The 23313-nt window shown below is 35.3% G+C and overlaps 1 protein-coding gene across 1 annotated transcript in view; it reads right to left on the reverse strand.

Annotated features, from left to right (window-relative positions):
- LOC136032674 (FAS-associated factor 1-like) overlaps nt 1-23313 on the reverse strand; it is a 127620-nt gene that overhangs the window by 97062 nt on the left and 7245 nt on the right. The window contains exons 2-6 of the mRNA XM_065712967.1: nt 16039-16107; nt 14972-15227; nt 8697-8880; nt 6682-6868; nt 416-523 (exon numbers count right to left, since the gene is read on the reverse strand). Of these exons, the coding sequence (XP_065569039.1) occupies nt 416-523; nt 6682-6868; nt 8697-8880; nt 14972-15227; nt 16039-16107 (804 nt within the window). The remainder of the gene's footprint in view (nt 1-415; nt 524-6681; nt 6869-8696; nt 8881-14971; nt 15228-16038; nt 16108-23313) is intronic.

Here is a 23313-nt window from a genome sequence, read left to right on the forward strand (position 1 = left end):
TTGGGACTAGCTTATTATGTACCCCATAAGTGGATAAGATAATATATAAAGTTGACGTTTTATACCCGTTTGACAAAATGGGTTTTTATTTTGTTTTCGGTCTTTTTTTTATTTTTGACTAAAAACCAATAAGGTAACTGAAAGTTAGTACTTTTAACTAGGTTCCTGCCGAGGGAAAATTTTCTGAAAATTTGGCGTTCGTTAGTTATTTTCTCAGAGACGGCCCTGAAAATTGTCACTTATTAGTCTCCCATATTCTTTGGCCCAAAAGAATCCAGATTAGTTTTAAAAAAATCGACTAAAATCAAACTAAAATGAATTAAAAATAGAATTAAATTAGATTTAAAAAAAAATTTGAACTGTCACTAAAACAATGCATTTTCAAGCGATTTGCTCCAGTCTTCGATTAGCTTACCGGTTCAGCATAAGAGCTACCTTCACCGTTCCGGGACCTATTGCCCAAATTCTTCGTCACGTGCAGGATATGTTCAGGATAGTCAATACCACATACACCTAAAGCAGCCTGAAAAAAAAAATATTTTTAAAATATTATTAGAAAAAAGATATTCATACAGACGAAAATTTTAAATAGTGAAGTTTTTGCCCTTAAAAAAAAGTCTTCGAAGGGGTCAGAGTACATATTTCATGGGTTCTTTTGTGTTGTTGAGGATAATGATCTTTGTGCAAAATTTTGAGATTTCTCCATCATTCGACAGCTTCAGATCTACCGAACTCAATTCTATAAATCTACTTTACAATTTTTATCTAAAATATCGCATTTCAGTTTTTCAAAATCAATCTCTATAGCCAAAAGTCACTCTAAAAGGTTTCGATATGAAAACCAGGGTTCCTACAAATTACTTCCTGTTCCAAGTAAATTATTCTCATGAAGTAAAATCGCTCCGAAACACCAAATTTCTTCTAGATACTTAAAGTAAAAATAAAGTAATAGATTTCAGTCAAACCATCTTCTCTACATTATCTTCCTAAAATATTTTTAGGAAATAGGATTTAAAACACGCTTCTTTGCTCTAAATAGTAAAGTGATAAGGAAAATATGTGCTTTTTTGCACTTTTTTTACATGTTATTTCTTTTTTTCGTTTTATTTCAATTTGTTCAATTGACTATTAAGTTTTAAACGCAATTTGTAATTTCTTCTTTTTTTTAATTCTCATCGGCATTTTTGTTGTTCCTTTATAAAAACTTGCACATTTTCTTCACCTTTTCTAACAAGAAATACAAGCCAAATAATTTTTACTTATGAAAGCTAATCCAGAACTTTTTTAGGCAGGGTGGGCTCTCGAGGAATCTTCCTATACCTTCCATGTTAAACATTTGGAGTTTGCCTGACGTTCCTGAATTAGTGATTTCGGCGGTTTTTATTTTAACAGATATAGAAAAATATGGTCAATGTTTTGATCTAATCAAATCTTAAAGTCGACAATTATTTTTTAATATTATTTCAAAATAATTATAAAACCTGTTTCGGGTTTGCATTCTAGATTGCTACACTTGACACTGTTGTTGTGGGGTATAAAAAAATAGAGCAAAAAATATTCTATTCAACAATCAGAAACTTATTTCTATAATATATACTTGCTGGCTGCAGTCCCTTCAAATACTTTACATATTTGTGTTCCGAAGTCAAAAATTCCCCTCAAAAGACTAGATGCAGTTGTAATCGGAGCGCGTGAGAATACATAAATTAGACCATGGAACTAACCACTTAGATTGTTCTTGAGCAATTCAATGAGGCATTAGTTAGTTGTAACCGGTTTAAACAGAGTCTGGAGAATAAGTATTGTGCAGACACCAAACTGCCGGTTAAAAAAGATAAAAAAAAAATATTTTATAGATAATTACAAGAAAAATTGCTAAGAATAACCTGCGCCTAATCGTAATTTTGAGCGAGAAACGCCTTAAGTTCAACCTTCTCACGTTTGTTTAGTTGGAGCAACGAAGAAAACTGATAACTTTGTCTTTGACCGAGTTGCCACCTCTGAAAAAGAATTGACTAGGGAGTAAAATGCTTGGACTTCCGCTAAGCCTTAATTATCTTATATATAGCTTCTGAGACAAAATCAAAACTGAATTATTAACGAAAAATGTACTTCTATCGCGTTTTCTAAGGCTAAAATGAGAAAAGGCGACATCGCCAAAGTTTGTCCTTGTCGGCCAACCGCCTAGGCCCAAACAAAAAGCAGGTCATCCCCGAATGGGATGGGAGGATGTTGTAAGGAAAGATTTGAGGGATATGGGCACTTCCTGGGAGGGAGTAAAGAAGATGCTTTGAATAAATTGGGATGGAGAAGGAACGTGCTTAGCTGTGTTGGCCTCAGGCGGCTTGTTGTTGCAGTGTGTTGTTAGTAGTAGTAGTAGCATACTTTTTAAGACAATTTTACGCTTCACCTTAAGTCTCAAAAATACTGATTCGAAATTAACAGCCTAAAAAAAAACTACAAACTAGAACTTAACCGGAATTCAACACTTCAAAATGTTGACTAAAAAAACTGTTTATTTTCAAAGGTCAGATATGGGAGTAAAGCTTCTCAAAAGAGCCCTCTCCCCCCCCCCCTATCTACCCTAAAGAAACAAAAATATTTGTTGAAATTCGAAGGATTCGAATAATTCATCGGGGTTAGTCTATTCCATTCAACAAAGCATGGAATAAGTTCCGATGAGTTTTCACTTCCGGTACACGGGTGATTGGCCTGGCCTCGGCATCCTTATACGCCTAACCTTGGAACCTAACCCCCAAACGAGATATCAGATGCTTATTATTTCCTTCTTTTACAACTTACTCGTATTTCTAGCTATTTAGAGGAGTTTTATTCGCTGATAAAGGCTTTCGGACATGAGGGCAAAATATTAGGGCCTATGTCAAACAGGTCATGGTTACGAACTGCAAATGTGGAGCAACATGGGCTAATAGTAACAAAACTCTAAAAAGCACAAATGTTGATAATAATACACATATAATCTACTGGTTTTATTAGGACCATAATTGCGTATCTTACAGCCCTTTTCCCAGGGACTATGGTATGTCATCCGAAAAGCATAGTTATTGTACCTTATTCAGAAAATACGTTTGTAATTGGCTATTGTAAAACAGAGCATTAGCTATGGTTTCTATTTTAAAGAGTGAGACCAGTAAGCAATATTTGATGAAGCTGAACTTTTGCGAACAGGGGGAGGGGCATACGTCAAGGAATAGTCATCTAGAATTTCCAAATCCAATTATTTGGTATTCTATGAATTTCTTCCTCTTAAGAACATTCGATTCCTTAAAAATAATTTTACGAGCCTCAACGAGCGCTGAACGTGTTAAAGAAAAAGATTTCGTAGCGAACTCACGGACCAATAAAACTTACAAAAGGGTACCGCTTTACAGGAGGGGGAGCATACAGGTTTTTTCTAAATCTCCCCTTAAGGATTTAGACCAGAATTGTTGTAATCGGTACCGCTTTATGCTTCCAATCTTTTGCAGTCAAGAAATGGCTCCAAAAAAGCTGGTTTTAGCTCTATATGACAATTACGGATGGTAGAATTGACAAAAAGCAGGTAGATATGATCAATAGCTTTCAAATGAGCCATTAGAAATTTTCCAAAAAGTTCTCATAGCCCACTAGCCCCAGCTTTTCCACTTGAGACATGGCACCAAAAGAGCCGTTTTTAGTACCATGTGGAACTTGCAGATGGTGGAATTTATAGGAAGAACTTATATATAAGCAATATGAGCTATTAAAACTCTGTCTACGATGGTCTGGTAGCCCAAAAGGAATTGGCTTTTTATGGGGATTCTTAATACATAAAATTCTTCCAAGTTTAAAATAACTCATCAAAAGCTACAAGCCTGAGATAATGTGCTTGATTTTAAAAAAAGGGAGGATTTACCGCCAAAAGTAGCAAATGATCTTGACAAAATTAAATCATTCAATTCAGAGTGTTAGATAACCCCATTTTTGATGTGTTAAGGTCATATCCATAAAAATATGGAAGTTTGTTTTTTTTCAGACAAGAAAGATCAGAAAAGCGTCTTTATTTGTTTACTGATTTCCTACTCACAATAATAATTTCTTAGACCACACTGCTTTTCCATTTACGAAACAAATAATTGAAGAAAAAACGGGTTTAATTTTTTTAAATAAAGCAGTGACAACAAAATAAAATAAAAACTACACTTTAACTAACAATTAAATAAATTAAAACAATTAAAATAATTAATGATAATTTTAATTGTTTTAATAATTAAACAATTAAAACAATTAAAACAATTAAAAAAAATAATTGTTTTTGTTTTAAAAATATCCCCATTTATACAGCGATTGTGGCAGAGGAAAGTGCCAATAGAAACAATTATTGCAGTTTTTTCTAAAGTTACAGTCAAGTGCGGGAGTGTTTGTTTTAAAAATATCCCCATTTATACAGCGATTGTGGCAGAGGAAAGTGCCAATAGAAACAATTATTGCAGTTTTTTCTAAAGTTACAGTCAAGTGCGGGAGTGTTTGTTTTAAAAATGTGAGTTCTTGTTTCTTTTATGTTTGATTGTTTATATTTTTAGTTTGGTTTAGTTGTCGTGGCATTTTTTAAAATGTCTTAAAAATAGTCTTAAATTGTTGTAATTTTCTCCCTTTTTGTTTTTTTTTTTTTCCGTTGAGAAAGGCTCCCGGAGGTGGGGCCGAAATATTCGGAGTATTTTTATTTTTTGTTAGTTAAAGTGTAGTTTTTATTTTATTTTGTTGTCACTGCTTTATTTAAAAAAATTAAACCCGTTTTTTCTTCAATTATTTGTTTCGTACTCACAATAATGAAGTTACTTACTATGATAATAAAGACTATTGCATTCAAAAATGGTGTTTAAAGTCAATGAAATCCTGAATATTTGAATATCCTGAATATTGTACTAACTTAGATTGTCCGGGTTTTTTTTTAAAGGTACGTGAAGGACCTGAGGGCTTCTGGAAGTGAGGAATATATATATATATATATATATATATATATATATATATATATATATATATATATATATATATATATATATATATATATATATATATATATATATATATATATATATATATATATATATATATATATATATATATAAATATATATATATATATATATATATATATATATATATATATATATATATATATATATATATATATATATATATCATATATATATATATACATTCGCCGCTTTAACGGAAATCTTACATTTCTAATTGCAGCGGTTTAAAACACAGATCCTCCAAAATTAGAATATTCTAATTTCAGACAGCGGACAACAAATATCCCAATATTTACTATTCCATTGAAACTAAACCTATTTGTGTAATTATAAACCGTTTGAAGTACGTTTATAAGCGCTCTATTTTAAAGGTTGCTCCTTGAAATAATGCGAATTCAGCATGCATTGAAACGAACACGGTTCGTTTATATAAGTCCTCAAAACGAGGAAAATAACAGCCAGTGAAAAATAGAGAAAACTATGCAAATATTTCAGTCGAGGCCTCCTTCAACCGGCTTCAGTGCAGAATAGAATAATAATAAAAAATAGACAAGAGCCCACAGGACAATATAAAAAAAACACTATACTTAAAAGAAGACTTCCCAAGTAACGATGAAAAGGTCTTCATTTTAGGGCGAGATGGGGGGGGGAGACGGCTCTTTTAAGAAGCATTACACCCACATCTGACCTGTGAAAACAAACAGTTGTTTTAGTTAGCATTTTGAAGTGTTATAATTTCGGTTAAGTTCTAGTTTGTAGTTTGTTTTAGGCTGTTAATTTCGAATCAGTATTTTTGAGACTTAAGGTGAAGCGTAAAATCTTCTTAAAAAGTATGCTACTACTACTACTAACAACACACTGCAACAACAAGCCACCTGAGGCCAACACAGCTAAGCACGCTCCTTCTCCATCCCAATTTATTCAAAGCATCTTTTTTACTCCCTCCCAGGAATTTACTCCCTCCCAAGTAATGATGAAAGGGTCTTCATTTATGTTGTTTGTTTTAAGCTTGTTTTTGTATTGCCCTGTGGACTCTTATCTGTATTTTTTATTATTATTATTATTCTATTCTACACTGAAGACGATTGAGCCGAGGTCTAAAACAAAATCTTTGCATAGTTCTCTTCTACTTTTCAATGGGTGTTATTCTTCTCGCTTTCTCTTCTTTGCGACATTTTTGTTTTGTCATGCTTAGCCAGTGTGGTCTCGGAAATTATTTAAGAAATTTTGAAGCCATAGCTGATAGGCAGAAAAGAAAATATGATCAAAATTGGATAAAAACATCATTTTGCACCTTTACGAGGATCCCTTACGATTAATCTTAAGACGAGTAAAAACTATGTGGTAATAATGCTGAAATGAAAAAAGGAGCCATAGGTGGGTTTTTACTTTTGTTCGTCTTTACTCTCAACGCACTCAGTCTTTACTCTCAACGCACTCAGTAAGTGCTTCAGAAAGAAAAAAGTTTGAAGATTACAAGAACGAAGAGATCAGTTGAAGAAGGCGGACAAAATCAGGCCGAGTCCAGCGGTGACTTAAATAAAAGTTCGCTAGGCATACAAAATCTAAGCAGAAGAATCTAGAGGCGGTCTCAACATGAGGGTGATGAATTACTATTAGATTGATTGATTATAAAATTGAAAGAATCGAAAAAGGGCTCTTACGTCATCAGTAGCTTCTGGGGGCCATCCTTTCCAATCTTGACAGCGAACAGGTATATCCGTTAGGTGGTTTGTATCTTGTTTCACTTCCAATATCGTTTTCGTTCCTGGGAATGGGATCTGATGAACTTTCTTATTTGTATCATCATGTATTATGAGCCTATAGTTTAGGGACAATCTCTGGGCTATCCTGAAAAACAAAGACTGGATTTCACCACCATTACACATTGTAGCTAGGGATTAGTTCCTTATGGAAGTTTACATACTCTATGGGGTTGGGAAAGATTTTATTTTAAAGGGAAAAACTTACCAGTGTTTCGTAAGTCCGACCTGTAAATCTATCTTTCAAGAATAAAAATATTCCCAGTTCACTGGGCAAGGGGGTTGCAGAGAAGGACATATGAGGGAGGTTCATTACCCAAAAATTAATGGTCCTTAATTGGTCCTTAGAATCCTTAAAGTTAAATTAATCCTTAAAATCCTTAAAGTCCTTAAAATAAGTGGTCCTTAAATGGTCCTCAAAATCCTTAAAATTAAGTTAATCCTTAAAATTTAAGTCCTTAAAGTCCTTAAAATTAATGGTCCTTAGTTGGTCCTTAAAATCCTTAAAATTAAATTAATCCTTAAAATTTAAATCTTTAAAGTCCTTAAAATGGGCAATAGAGCCTTCAATTTCTCATCAAATTAGATCCCTTCCAGGTTTCTAAGACCACAACTTCCAAAGGTTGTGACCCAGAAAAAAAAACGTCTTCCTTTGCCAGGCCCACATTTGGGGGAGGATATCTCGAGGTCCCCTCCTTGTTTCAGTGATAATCAAAAGTCTCTTTAAAGGATTTCCACAGATGGAAATTCACTTGATGACCTAACGGCTAAAGAAACATTCTATAGAAATTAGACATAAAAGCCTGAGGCATTATGTCGTATCCTCAACGACATTATGCCTCATACTTAGACCTGAAAATAAACCTTCCTAAAACCATGATAATACCAACACATTACCTTAAATACCCACCCCTTTGTAATGTCTTATTCCTCCTCAAATTTACGTGTCCTCATTCAAATTACTTGGAGTCACATTTTCTTCAAATTTAGAGCTGGATATCCATGACAAAATATCATCCACAAAGCTAATGCCACTACTTTCCTTCTTCAGCTCCTAAATAAGTTCGGTGTCATTTCTTCTCCTTTTTTACAGATTTATGCTTCCTTATTTATGTGTCTGTGTAACTAGTTTTGCTTGTTTTTAATCTTTTGACAAGTTATGACCCAAATATAAGTATATATTTTCATTTTTTACCAATCTGATAAGATGACCAACAGAATTGGAAATTCGGTCTATGTGATCGCATTCTTCAGCCAGTATTAGGTGTGTGTGTGTTTTTTCTTTTATTTTTTTAACTTATTTTTTTAACTACTTCGCAACATAAGTTCAGCCCTTCAGAGCTCCTGATAGGGTCAAATCAGGACATTCTGAGAAACTTTTTACACAATTCACAGATTTTTAAATTCTTACCTAATAATTAATGTTGGCTGCCATGTTTGTATCTACAAACCAATAAAAAAAACTTCTATCTAAGAGCAGGTAAGGTAAGGCAAAAGATTCGGCACTATACTTTAAAGTCCCTGCCAACGATACCGATATCCATTTCCTGGTCCTTCAGGCATGAAGTGCAATACAGGGTTGGGGGTCAGCTATCCAGTACTTTCGCATACCTTACCTATTTACCTTCCCCGAATGGCTCAAAATATACACTTGGCGCTGAGTCGAATATGTTTACGTCTAGACAAATCACTGATCCCCTCCTAAAATCAAATAATGGGCAGAACTTAAACCCCCGCTCTGAAAGAAATGGGATTGCAAGTCTAGCGCGCCAGCCACCCAGCATGGATAATATTATTATCCATTCGTTGTTAATATTGCCAAATATTAAGGTTGACAAAACGTTCAGCATAGGAACGTTATTGACAAAAATGCTGTTAGTTAACAAATAGACAACAGAAAAGACCTATAGACTTACTCATCGGTATTTGGCAAAACAGGTTCGATTGGTGAAATCATGTATAGTGTTGTCTTTTGAGGTAGATTAAGGCTTCTAAGTTTCACACTGTCAGACTGGGGAACGTTATCATCAGGCCAACCTGTTAAACTTATTTGACATCCAGGTATACCAGCCTTTATAGAAATCAAATTCTTTAGTTTTCCTAGAAGAAAAAATAACAAAATCACTTGAATAAACAAGAAATATGAATTTAAGGCACTGATAATCAGTTTGGTAGGCGAATTTCTTATAGTCCTATGAAGAATAAACCGTGTGGGGCGACACTTGGTGCTGCACATCAAGGCAGAAAACTTTGTTTTACGGCAAGGGAAACTTTGTTAAAATCAGTAAAATCCTCCCATTTGTGAACTGGTTAAAATGTACATTTTCAGATAGGTACTCAAAACCGGTGTTCAAGTTTTTTCTTTTTTTTTAAACAAAAAAAAGTCTTATCGTTTTTTTTTTAATAAGTACACCCTCTTGGTGTACTATTAAAAAAGGTACCAAATGCTTTCGATTTTAGATATGTATTCACGTAATTTTTTTTTTTTTTTTAATAAAAGTTTTATAAGAAGATTTCTCTTTCAAGCAGACATGACAGCCGGAACTCACATGACTATGTGAATTCCTCAATTCATTGAAGCCACTCTTTCTCATAAAATTTATTATCTCCGATCAATAAAAGTCCAAATATAAATAAATACTTTTAATAGAGAGTGAAACATTTCCCAAAAAATACTAGATATTTCGGTCGCATATGCAGTGACCATCATCAGTAGTAATACTACTATATATATATAGTGACCACAAATGCAGTGACCGTCATCAGTATTACTGCTGATGACAGTCACTGCATATGTGACAGAAATATTTAGTGTTTTTACAATATTTATCACTGTTTAACTTTAATGTATCGTCACGGAAAGGCAGTGTGGTTTTCGATATTATCTACGTCTTTACCGTTCATCCGTTCATCTAAGTTCCGAGAACATTAAAGAAAAAAAACATTTTTTTGTCCGCTGTTGCCAACTTAGGTCTATTCACAGCTGAAAGACACGATTTTCTAATATTATTTGTTTGGTTGTTTCAAAATTATGAGACTACAAAGCAGCGCAACGATTTCGTCAGTTTTACGACGTTGGCAATTAAGATCCACCAAAACCATTAATGGCAAATAAGGCAACAAAAATTACCGACATCTCAATCGTCAGGCGGTCTTTTTTTACACGGACAATCGGCAAGCTTGATGCACAACCAGGGTTGTGACTCAGTGAAAGAAAAATCACCAGATTTCAGTTATTTATTGGTTGATTTAGAGATCTTCTTCAAAACTAGTGATTTCTGCTTAGACAATATAAAAAATCCCCAGAAATGGTGATAAATCACTGCGCACATCCAACTGCTGGGGATCAAACCTCAGGCCTCAGATAGGTTCAATCAGGTTCAGGAGCCTGAACCAATCAGGTTCAGGTTCCCTTTCAGGGAACAATCTGCTGCGCTACCACATTGCCACGTTGAGCCGTAAAAATAAAGAAGCAGGACTAGTTAGTTAAACTTGACAGCGCTTTTCAGTAATTAGCGCTTTTAATTAATTAATTTTCCCTTATAAATTGTCTTTGATAGTGGGTTATCAATGGGTCTAGATTCCAACTTAAAAAAATTTAAAACATATTTGTGCACGAAATAAGATTTAATTTGGACAGTTATATTATGATTAAATATTACTACGGATGAAATAAAACTATCGGTAACTAAGACAGGCTCATTAACTCAAGCCTTAATTCTTCGTTTATTTAAGAAAGTGGGTGACAAGACACAGCATGCAATGAAGAGGTCACTGAAGAAAATAAATTAACATTTAATGGCGTATTACAAAAAGGGATAAGAGGTCTGGTTTCTGAATGGTATATCTTCACTCCTGGTATTGATACTAGATCTGGAGAATACTGGAAACTTACTAACAAAAGACAAGAGCTAAGAGCTCGTATGGCACTTGTGACGAGGCAAGAAGAGCTACGAGCCAAGAGCTCATATGGTAAGAGCTCTAACAAAATTATAAGAATCAATAGATCGATTTAAAACGAAAGTCAGAGGCTTAATGCCGGTCAGGATCCAAATTAGAGCTCTGAGTCACGATGTCCTTCTAAATATCAAAATTCATTAAGATCCGATCACCCACTCGTAAGTTATAAATACCTAATTTTTCTAATTTTCCTTCTCCCTTTAGCCCCCCCCCCCCAGATGGTCGAATCGGGGAAAAAGACTTTATCAAGTCAATTTGTGCAGCTCCCTGACACGCCTACCAATTTTCATCGTCCTAGCACGTCCAGAAACACCAAACTCGCCAAATCACTGAATCCCTCTCCCAACTCCCGGAAAGAGAGCATATGCAGTACGGTTACGTCAATCACGTATCAAGGACATTTGCTTAAAAAAATGTCCAAATATCAAATTTCATTAAGATCCGATCACCTATTCGTAAGATAAAAATACCCCAATTTTCACGTTTTCCAAGAATTCCAGTTTCCCCCTCCAACTCCCCCCAATGTCACAGGATCTGGTCAGAATTTAAAATTAGAGCTTTAAAGCACAAGATACTTCTAAATATCAAATTTCATTAAGATCTGGTCACCCTTTCGTAAGTTACAAATACCTCAATTTTCAAAATTACCCCCCCCCCCAACTCCACCAAAGAGAGAAGATCTGGTCCGGTTATGTCAGTCACGTATCTTAGACAGATTTTTATTCTTCCCATCCAGTTTCATCCTGATATCTCCGCTTTAAGTGTTTTCTAAGATTTTTGGTCCCCCCCCCAACTGCCCCCCAATGACGCTGGATGCGGTTGAGATTTAAAATAAGAGATCTGAGTTACGAGGTCCTTCTAAATGTGAAGATTCATGAAGACCCGATCACTCCTTCGTAAGTTAAAAATACGTCATTTTTTCTAATTTTTCAAAATTAACCTCCCCCCCAATAGAGCGAATCCATTCCAATTATGTAAATCTGGTATCTAAGACTTCTGCTTATTTTTCCCACCAATTTTCATCCCGATCCCTCCAATCTAAGCGTTTTCCATGATTTTAGGTTCCCCCACCCCAAACTCCCCCCAATGTCACCAGATCCGTTCGGGATTTAAAATAAAGCTTTGAGACACGATATCCTTCTAAATATTAAATTTCATTGAGATCCGATCACCCATTCGTAAGTTAAAAGTACCTCATTTTTCCTAATTTTTCAGAATTACCCCCCCCCCCCCCTCCCAAGTACCCCAAAGAGAGCGGATCCGTTCCGGTTATGTCAATCATGTATCTAGGACTTGTGCTTATTTTTCCCACTAAGTTTCATCCCGATCCCTCTACTCTAAGTGTTTTCCAAGATTTTAGGTTTCACCCTCCCAACTCCCCTCCCCCCAATGTCACCAGATCCGGTCGGGATTTAAAATAAGAGCTCTGAGACACGATATCCTTCCAAACATCAAATTTCATTAAGATCTGATCAACCATTCTATTTTTTTTTAATTAACCGGCCCCCCACCCCCCCCCCCCACCCCAGATGGTCAAATCGGGAAAACGACTATTTCTAATTTAATTTGGTCTGGTCCCTGATACGCCGGCCAAATTTCATCGTCCTAGCTTACCTAGAAGTGCCTAAAGTAGCAAAACCGGGACCGACAAACAGACAGACCGACAGAATTTGCGATTGCTATTTTCAATTTTCAGATTTCATTAAGATCTGATCAACCGTTCGTAAGTTAAAAATACATCAATTTTTCAATTTTTTCGAATTAACGGGCCCCCCACTCCCCCCCCCCGATGGTCAAATCGGGAAAACGACTATTTCTAGTTTAAGCTGGTCCGGTCCCTGATACGCCTGCCAAATTTCATCATCCTAGCTTACCTGGAAGTGCCTAAAGTAGCAAAACCGGGACTGACAGACTGACAGAATTTGCGATTGCTATATCACTTGGTTAATACCAAGTGCCCTAAAAAGCGCAACACAACAAATCAATAGCTTTCCTATGCTCTAGATACCCTTTGAATTACTCTCAATACAAATCATCAACCAGATATATCTATTTACAATGTCATAACACCACAACTATAAATGTTTGAGGACTGCAGGTAGTCCCCTCAGAGCAGGGCGGAATACAACATGGAGTTCAAGCCTGTATCACCAGGCCTTCTGCTCGAAGAATGATGACCAGCAGGTTGCTAGCGCTACTGCAGCCTCTAGCAATAGCACCTTTACGAAGCCCAATGATTGAGGCTACAACAAGAAACCCGTAAAGGACTGCAGGCAGTCCCCACAGAGTAGGGCGGAATGCAACATGGAGTTCCAAGTCTGTATCACCAGGCCTTCTGCTCGAGGAATGATGACCAGCAGGTTCCTAGTGCTACTGCAGCCTCTAGCAATAGCACCTTTACAAAGCTCCAAAATTGAGGCTACAGCTAGAAACCCGTAAAAGACTGCAGGCAGTCCCCAGAGAGCAGGGTAGAATGCAACATGGAGTTCAAATCTATATCACCAGGCCTTCTGCTCGAAGAATGATGACCAGTAGGTTCCTAGTGCTACTACAGCCTCTAGCAATAGCACCTTTACAAAGCCTCAATATTGGGGCTAAAACTAGAAACCTGTAAAGGACTGCAAGCAGTTCCCACAGAGCAGGGCAAAATGAAACCAGTAATTTAAACCTCTATCAGATAAAGCAAGGCAGTAGGGAGATATATAGTCTAAGAAGACATTGCTTTCTACTACACTGGCCATAGGCGGCTATGTGGTGTAAAGATTTGAGTGTTAGTGCTAGCAGTAGCATCTTTCCAAAGCTTTGTGAATAAGACCACAACTAGAAACTCATCAGGACCTCAGGCAATCCCTGCAGAGTAGGTCAGAACTTAACATAGAGTTCAAGCCTGTATAACAAGGTCTTCCCATTGAAGAGTGATGGCCAGAAGGGCAAAATAGTAAAAAAAAGAGACATTTCTGTCCACTGTATTGGCTACAACTGACTATGTAGTGTGACGATTTCAGTTGTTCGTTCTAGCAGTGGCAACTTCTCAAACCCTTTGTCCTCCTTAGTGGTGATTAACCACTCGGAATTTTGAGACGCTAGTGCCAGAAAATTATTTTCAAAATTAATTGCTAATTCAGAAAATTCATTTAAAATTTAGAATGAATGCCATACTGAAAGTATTTCAGCAAATGAATAATCCCATTGCAAGTTTTAAAGGTTACCAATTTTCACAAGATTTTACTAAAAATTTTACTTTTTAGTAAAATCTCTTATTAAGGATTTTTACTTTGTTTATTTATAGTACCTACAACTTATATCATCAATTCATCAACATACCTTATTCATCAACAGTATATACATATACAGTTATACAGTTATACATACAGTTATACATATACATATACAGTTATACATATACAGTTATACCTTATTCATCAACAGTAACCTACTAGCTTTATGCTGTTTCTCCACATCTACAGAGAACTCCACAGGTAGATAAACAGTGATAAAATATTTTTTTAATGACTTCGATTAATGATAAACAGGCGTAATCTTTAATAATGATTTAATATTTCAATTAAATAAATAAATATCAGCTGCCTCGACCCCCCTCTTAGATGTTGAGAGAAACTATTGTTATATTTTAATTGCTAAATGTCTTTTTTGATGTTATCATAATAAAAAAATAATAATAACAATTATAAAAAAGAAAAAACAGTGTCTCCTACATTTCAATCCTTTTCTATATTTTTTAATACAGTAAATGTACTTCATCTTGCACTGGAATCAGTGGTGTTAATTCAGATGTAGAGGAGGGGGATCCATTTTAAAAAATCTAGGAAGGGGTAGTTTTATTTTAAAATGACAATAATTGTGGTTAACATCAACAAGTTTTTTGATATCATGATTTTTTTTTTCCAATCGCAACGAAAAAATTAAAATTGATCATTATTAAAGTTTTTAAAATACTTACAAGGGGGAAGAGATGTTCAAGGAAAAGGCTGAAATTTTTTTTTACAAATGCAGAATAAAAAAGTGAATCAGCTTTTTAAAATAATAACAAATTTATACCGTGAATAATTTCTCTATACTATGAGCAGATATTCAAACATATTACCCAGATTATTATTAGACCCTGCTTTTATTTAGTGAAAAACTGAAAAACATTATGTAACCTTATAGAATCATAATGTTCATTACCATTTTAAGAAATAGTTTATAGAATTTTGATAGAACAGCCTACCTAGTGTTTCCTCTTCAGACAGTATAAAATTGAAGGTTTTATAGCTACCAATCACAGCTATATCCAAAGCTCGGGGTGTATTCAAATCTGGTCCAATATCTGCGGGGAAAAACCTCGGTGGAAGATAGGGAGCAGATGGAAGAGGGTGGAGCAACGGAGTCTCTTCTATAAACTCGACGTCTGGCGAATTTACAACTTCTACAGGTGGGGATACGAAATTTTGACTTGTTTCTGGTAATACTCTTTGTAAAGCCTCCTAAAATATAAAACAATATTAAATTTGAAAATTATCAAAAATTGCCATGAAGCTTTAAGAAAGAAGTCAAGAAAAAAGATTACTAAAATCAGAAGCACACACAAGTAGAATTACGGAAGGGGGGCTTCTGATACTAAAAAGATTTTAGGTACATCTTTCGAGATTCTTTTGCGTTTTAATGTGCTTTAACAATATTTGCTATTTGAAAAAGTGGGAAAGAATTTGATCCATCAGAGGAGTATAATATGCTTCTTCTTAATGTAAGGGTTAATATAAAAATAGTATACAACTAGTGTGTACATGTTTTTAAAAAAAGACAAAGACCTTTAGAGGAAAATGTATTCTAAATAATAAGTTTGAGTTTATTACTTAAATTATTTCTTTCAATGGTTGTTTGAGGTAAGTGGAGGAGTATAGTCGAATGTCTGAACTTTTAATTTCTTCTTTTTGTTATTATTGTAACTCCAGTAGCAGCTAAGCGGCAAAAGATGTATATACTAATTTGCAGTATCAGCAACGGTTGTGTAGTAAGTTCATGCTTACAATCAGCTGTGATAAATTTTTAGTCATGGCATGCCACAAGTACAGCTTGTTTCTTTAAGTTCATGGACAAGCCAGAGGACTTAGTTTAAAGAATTTATTTTTTATGAATATGTATATGTGTAAATTATCTAGCTATGTTTTATTATTCAGCAAAAATAACTAACAAAATATTTATTTTATTAGACATGTTCTTTGATTTTGGCATTCTCAGTGAAACATTCAAATGAATAAGAAACAATGATACAAAAAAAAAAATCAGGTAACATACCAATAGATTCCAGTTAGTTTCTTCTAAATGCATAAATGCTTCACCAATATCTTCAATACCGCTGCAGGCCTATAAGAACAAGTATAAATTAAGCCTAAAAAAATATGTAAACTGTCAGTCAAAACGTGTGACAAGTCAAAATTTAAGGAACTAAGCAAAGGACAAAATAATTGTCCAGACAAGGTTTATCTGCCAAAGGCGAAAACATAATAACATGACTTTTAAGGGGTGCACACCCCTCCTTCAGAGAACTACACTATTAGTTTTTAGATGACACTTCCTAAAAAATTTCTTGAAAGGCTTTTCAGTTCAACTTCCTCAGTTTTAAATTTTTGTCAGCAGTTTTTTAACAAAAAGGAATATCAAACATATCTTATTGCTTTGTTGTTGATCCCAAATAGGTAAATTTGTTGTTTTATTGTTTTGTTGTTTTTTTTTTGGGGGGGGGGGGATTTGCAATTGAAGTTTGCTTTTATTGACACATCAAGGACCAGAGTAATCAAAAAAAAATTTTTTATATCTTTTCAGTTTTCTTCTATAAGAATCCGCAATATGGGTTGCTATTTGTATGTTGGAGCAACTTTTTCAACGATTTTTAATCCTGACACAAACAACATCTTTTAATTTAATTTTATAGCTTCCGAAGTTGACCTGAAAAATAAAACTTAATATCATGATCTAGTAAAAACATTTTAAACAAGCAAAAACAAAATGAAAACATTTTAAATGTATTTTGTTTTCAGTAAAGTGTAAATTATGTTCTGGTATTAAGAAGGCATGATGGTTTTCAGCCCTACTCATGTTTTACATAATCACCCTTTCTATATATGCCTCGTACGCCCCCAGAGCAAAACTTATACCTTAAATTCCATTATTCATGCATGAAAGGAAGATGACTTCTACTGCTTCCTATTTTCTTAGCTTAGAAGAGTGCAAAGCCAAAACTTTCAAAAGAGTATAAACTATCTTAGTTATGACAAAGAAATTTTATATTGATTTTAGATTTTTTATCTCTTTTTCATTAGCTCAGGTTTTGAAAGAGTAATTCATATTATTATATTAGCAGTATTTAAGCCAACAAGAGTCCTAAAGGATATAGCCTATTTAAGGAAAGATGCCCTGTAGTCAGACAGCTAATACCTACCTCAGCAGTTAAATCATTGTAAAATCTATATCCTATACTATATAGAAAGTGAATTATGTGGTTAGATTAATTATTTTAATCGTATAAGGGTCAGGGAATGTTGTGGGTAGCTGCATGGGAAGGGAAAAAGTTGGAAGATCCAGAGGACATTGTAAATTTGTTAAATAGTACATTTACATCTGGTCTGTGGACTCCCTCACTTAGCCACCATTCCCTACCCCTAAGCCTGTCAAGTACCAAATACGCAAAATTCATTTTGCTAAAGACAAGATTAAGAAAAGGTTGAGCAAAATATATCTCTGAAAAAGCTAGGGGATCAGATGGCACACGTCCCCAGCTCCTTGAAGAACTTGCTGATATAGCTGCTCTGTTTGCTATTTAAGCTGTCCCTCAAAACTAAGAGCCTACATACCAACAGAAAATGGTCATTATTATTCCAATATTTAAGAAATATAGGATCTAGAATTTAGCCATATAACTACCAACCTATCACTCTTACTTCAGTCATGGCCAAGCTTATCAAAGGGATAATTAATGATGCCAAAGAATGGTCTCCTTCTTAGTGGACAGAATGGGTTCAGGAAAGGAATGTCCATAAAAACAAAACAAATCTAATACAGTCCTAAAACTCTATATCAGACTTGCTGGAAAATGAATTTACTGTTGACGTTTTCCTCCTGGAACAGGCTAAGGCCTCTGATAAAATGTCTCATAATTACTTGATGATAAAGATGTATGTAGATTAGCTAAACAATGATGTTGCCAAGTGAACCCATAGCTTTCTACCTGACAGAACTCAGATTGTTGCTGTATACCAAATTAATAAGTATAATTTTATAAAAGTATATATTATAATAATAAATATAATTAATAATAAGTATAATATAATTAATAAGGAACCAAATTAGTTCCAAGACTGTTTAACCTCTACTAAATGATGCTCCCGAGGTGGTTAAGAACTGTCTGGAACTAAATGCAGATAATTCTAAACTCTTTATATCAGCAGCTTCTACAAAAAATTGATCTTCTCTACAAGAGAATCTCAAAACATCAGTACACACAAAAAACATTAAAAAACATCAAAACTTTGTTAATATACATTTTGTTTTGTTTTTACAAGTCAGACAAACATTAGGGGGGGGAGTTCAAGCCTCTTAGCCCCTGGATACATCCTTGAACACATCCTGTATGAGCAATGACTAGAAAGACCTGGCCTCCCTACTCTGAAATATTTCTGAAAGAGGAGATATTTCATCCTACCATTCAAGATAATGAACAGCAACACAAACAAGCCCATGTAGGTCAAAGTGAATACACCATAACACAAGATAACACCAAGAATTTACATAAAAAAGTCTAAAGAAAGCAAGAGAAGTTCAACTTCAAAAACCATATCATTCAATTGTGGAGCTTTTTCAGAAAATCTACTGTTATAAAAAATCAGTTGACAGCTTCAGGATTGGTGTCAACCATTGCTGAAATTTTTTAACTACAGATTTCTTGACTACCTTTTTCACCTACAGAAACAAGTAAGCTAATTAATAGAAAATATCAAGCATGGAATTCTGAAGGGACAAGGATATGGTTGAGTATCCTTCCACTATCAGCAGTAAACTAAAACACCTTGCTGACGACCTGAAGCTCACTGGACCAGCCTTGTCCTGTGAAGATCAAACCCTTCTACTAAATTATCTGGGACTGCTTGTCCAATAGGCTGAGGCTTGGCTTCTTAAATTCAATGTTGTCAAGTGCCATGTCCTTCACCTTAGCAAAATGAGCCCTTGTTGATCTTATTGTCTCTCAGGTCACCGACTTTCCTCTGTAAATACTGACAAAGATCTTGGAATCATTATTGATGGTGAAACAAAAATTCAGCACTCATGTTAAGAAGTCTGCTGCTGGTGCTAATTCAACCATGGGACTGAGTAAGTGTACTCGTTCAACTTGTTCCCCTAAAGTCATCAGTCTTCTGTATAAGGGAATTGTGCATAATAAACTTGAAGTTGGAAAGTCTCTAGCCCCCCCCCCCCTCATATTAAAATAGACATAAAAGTGTTGGAAGATGTGCAGATATATGCCACCAAAGTGATATTTGCCATGCAGGAACTTTCCTATCCAGCAAGACCAGCAAAGCTGAAACTACCAACTCTTGTATACAGGAGAAATAGAGGTAACGCCATTTTAACCTATAAGTTAATGAGGGCTAATACCCTACCAGCATTATTTCCCACTGTTGGTCCTAACTCAAGAACTAGAGGCCACCAGTGGGAACTTGTTAAGCAACCTACTCAATTTGGAGTCAGCACTCAATCTCTTCAAGAATCACCAACATTTGGAATAAACTCTCTGAAAAACTGTTACTCCTGAATCTGTGAACATCTTTAAACAAAAACTGGATGCTGAGTGGTCCTCAAGAGATTAAACTCAACTTGGAAGCTATGGATCAGCACAGTGCACCTGGTCACCAAAGAGTCCTGAATTCAACTCAAATCATCAACTCAGGACCTCTACAAGGAGGAATCCTTAGATTGCTCCAGGTTGAATTTAAGGTAAATTAAGGTAACAAAGTATGTAACCAACCTTTGTCAACACTTCCTGGCAATATCTGCAGGTTACTGCAATTATAGTTGCTGGAAGATGTTATTTAAGTATAAAAAACTAACAAATTTAAATCTACTAATAGATAAGAGTAGAGCCTAACCACACAAACAAGCACAACCATTAGCTATTCACTTATCTACATCATACCCATTACTAAGAGTCAACTGTCCATGTTTATGAGAGATACACAGCAACTCAAAACTGTTTACTCAAATGCTGTCTAAGCACTGGGAACATTAGGGTAAGATCCCCAGTAGTCAGATAGTTAATCACCACTTCAACAGTTAAATCATTGTCAAATCTCTACTAAACCACCTAGAAAATGGATTGTTTTGCCATTTAACTAATCTGAATTTTCTTAACAAGAATGTGATTGGCATGAATATTTTGTAAATAAATAGTGCTGAATAAGTACGGAAGAAAAAACAAGCACTCGGAATATAGGCTAAGCAGGAAATGACAAAAATAGTTAAGAATAATATCCAGCAGTCTATTTACATTTATGCCTTTGTTAACAAATAGTGTTTAATTTGAAGTGAATAGTCATTCTGTTTCGTCATTAGTTGAAATAAAATAAGAAAAAGATTGTTGCCCCCTTCCATTACTTTGGCTACGCCAAGAGCAGCGTTGCCAAGAGCGTTGAATTTACTAAATTTTGCGAGATAGTTACCGTCAACCAGAATCTTACTAATTGGTTGGAGAGTTGCCAGCAGTTGAAAGTTACTAAATGCCACCGCCACGAAATAAAAGGAATCAAATTAGCCCTGCTAAAGGGACTGACTGTAGTGCAGCTTGCTCTCAAGAATTAGATGAACATTCATCCACTCTAAAGTACGACGAGTGTAAGCAATGGCTGTGCATAGAGTGTCTGAAGCTGACAGCCAATGAATACAAACTTCTCAAAAAAAAGACTGACAATGTTGGTTGTGAATGGCAATGCAAACTCTGCAAAGTTCGTGATTCAGACAGGTTTGCCTCTAGCTCAAGGGTTGAGAAGGTGATTGACAATTCGCTACGTAAGCTATGCAAAGATTTAACAGTGGACTTAAAAGAGTCACTAGCGGAAATCTCGAATGATGTAAAGGAGATTCAGTCTCAGCTATCCTCATAATGCAGTACACAAGATGAGCATAATATTGTTCATGAAACTATATGAAGTACAAATCCCAGTTTTGCTGCAGAAGTGAGGAATGTAATCAGATCCGAACAGGACAGGGAGAAACTTCGATTGAATATCATAGTGTATGGTATTGTTGATGATGAAACTGATGCAATTACGCATATTATTTGCTAATCTTATGATTTAAACCTTGGACCAATCACGAACGTCAGAAGGCTAAATGCTTCAACCAATAGACCCAGTACCATGCCCGGCCTGCCCTGCTCCTTTTCTCAGTCTCTTTGTGGAATATCAAGAAGAAGATTCTTCAGATCTCTAGACAACAAAAGAAGAGTGTCCAGTTTCATAGTGATTTTTCTAGAGATGATAGGGAGCTTAGAAAAAGACTTGTTGAAGAAGTGAAGCGTAGAAGTGAGGCTGGTGAGACTGGTTTGGTTATCTGTGACTTGTCAATCGTTTCAAAAAACGATGTCCTAGGCGCTCAACACCCACCAAGGCTTCCCAAGACATGGAACAATAGCTTCAACTCCTACCATTGTAAATAGTTCAAAGTCTTTGAGTTCTAGTGTTGTTAGTGATGTAAGTTTATCTAGTTATTCATCTTGTGTCTCTCCTGCCGATAGCGGTTTGTTATCTGAATTAAGTTGCTCTTACCACACTGCAGTATCCATGAATGCAGATGCAGCACCACGCTCAGCAGAGCCACTGATTGAGGGAGGTGAAACGCACCCCCAATGCGGCAAGGCATTAAGTAGTCCAGGAATAAATCGAAGATTCTTGAAAGTGATGCATTCAAATTCTCATACCCTACATAAGTGGTTAAGAAATCCATCTATGTTTAGAGGCATTGCAAAAAAATATGCAAATACCCAGAAGAAGTTCCCAGTGCCAGTAAAATCTATTACACCCGAATTCCCCCAAACCCCCTCCCCCCATGGAGTTGGTCAATACCCATAATAAACACTGATTTTTCAAAGTGGACCAAAGAACTTACCCCCATTGCTTTTATGTAGAAAAAATTTGCCGAGCTCAATACTGTTGCATATAAAAACCATTTCCAAATTTGTGTTGATGGATCCAAAATGAATGAGAAAGTGGCAAGCAGAGCGTTTATTCCAAGCCATAATATTGCTTTAGGCGAGAGATTACACGATAATGCATCTGTAATGTCTGGCGAGTTAAATACCATAATCATGGCATTGGAGTTCCTCATGGTTATTGAATATATGACCGTTAATTTTTAAAATATTATAATATATTCTGACTCTTTATCAAGCCTAGAGCTGCTTTCTTCAGCTTCTCAGTACAAGATGGATATTGACACATTTCTTTGTCTTAGGATTATTAATAATCTTGCTTCAAGACGTATTTTAACTCATCTCCAGTATATTCTAAGCCACTTGGGTATAATAGGTAACCATAAGGCAGATGAAATAGCAAAAAACGCATAAAATATTGACACACAGAGCATAGAACTCAATACATATTCCCTTATAATTCAACTCCTACTATCAAAAGATTTACTGCAAGAAATCTGAGCAGATACAAGATAAATAAGACAAACCAACTCCAGAGCTCTGTCCATCTCACAGAGTGAGTCAAAAGGAAAAGGGCTGAATAGTCTTGACTGAAAAGCTGTCACCAGCTGGAAAAGAAGAAGAAGAAGAAATCTGGACTATATTACAAATAAACTGCCAGATGTAAGATATTGATATTTTTTGTGCTACAGAAGTTTGTCCCAAAAATTCTCTAGTAATGCTTGAGGATTTCCATATTGCAGTTAATGGTTATGAAGTGTTTTCTAATTTTCATTCAAAAGGGTGCAGGAGAGGCACTGTTATTTATGTGAACAATAATTTTAAAATTAAAATACTAAGTTTGTTCCCTTATGTTGATGTTTATCCATGGGTGGAATGTGTAGCTGTTGAGTGCCAGCTCCCTGAAGAGACATTGATTGTTGGAAATATTTATCAAAGCCCCTCTGCACCTAATGCTAATGATTCACATTAAGTCGTGGTTGATCTTGTGAGTAAAATAGCTTCATTTAGTTCAATTTCTGTTTTCATCACTGGTGACTTTAATATGCCAGATGTGATATGGGTTGATGGCTACGGATTCACAACTCCAAACAACCCTGCCCAAACAAATCTGAATTCTGTAGCAAATCTTGCCCTCACTCAACTGATTGATCAACCAACCCATTATAGAGATGGTCAAAACCCAACTACACTTGACCTGGTATTTTCAAATAACCCAGACAAAGTCATGTCTATTAAATATTTACCTGCAATCTGCTCTAGTGATCACAATTGTGTTATGTGCTGGTTTCCACTAGGGCAAGTAATACGACACAAAGATCTTATACAGATTATGATAAAATCCAAGAACACTTGTCTGAATTTGATTGGCA

Source organism: Artemia franciscana, chromosome 11 (genome assembly GCF_032884065.1).
Source record: "Artemia franciscana chromosome 11, ASM3288406v1, whole genome shotgun sequence".
Taxonomy (NCBI): domain Eukaryota; kingdom Metazoa; phylum Arthropoda; class Branchiopoda; order Anostraca; family Artemiidae; genus Artemia; species Artemia franciscana.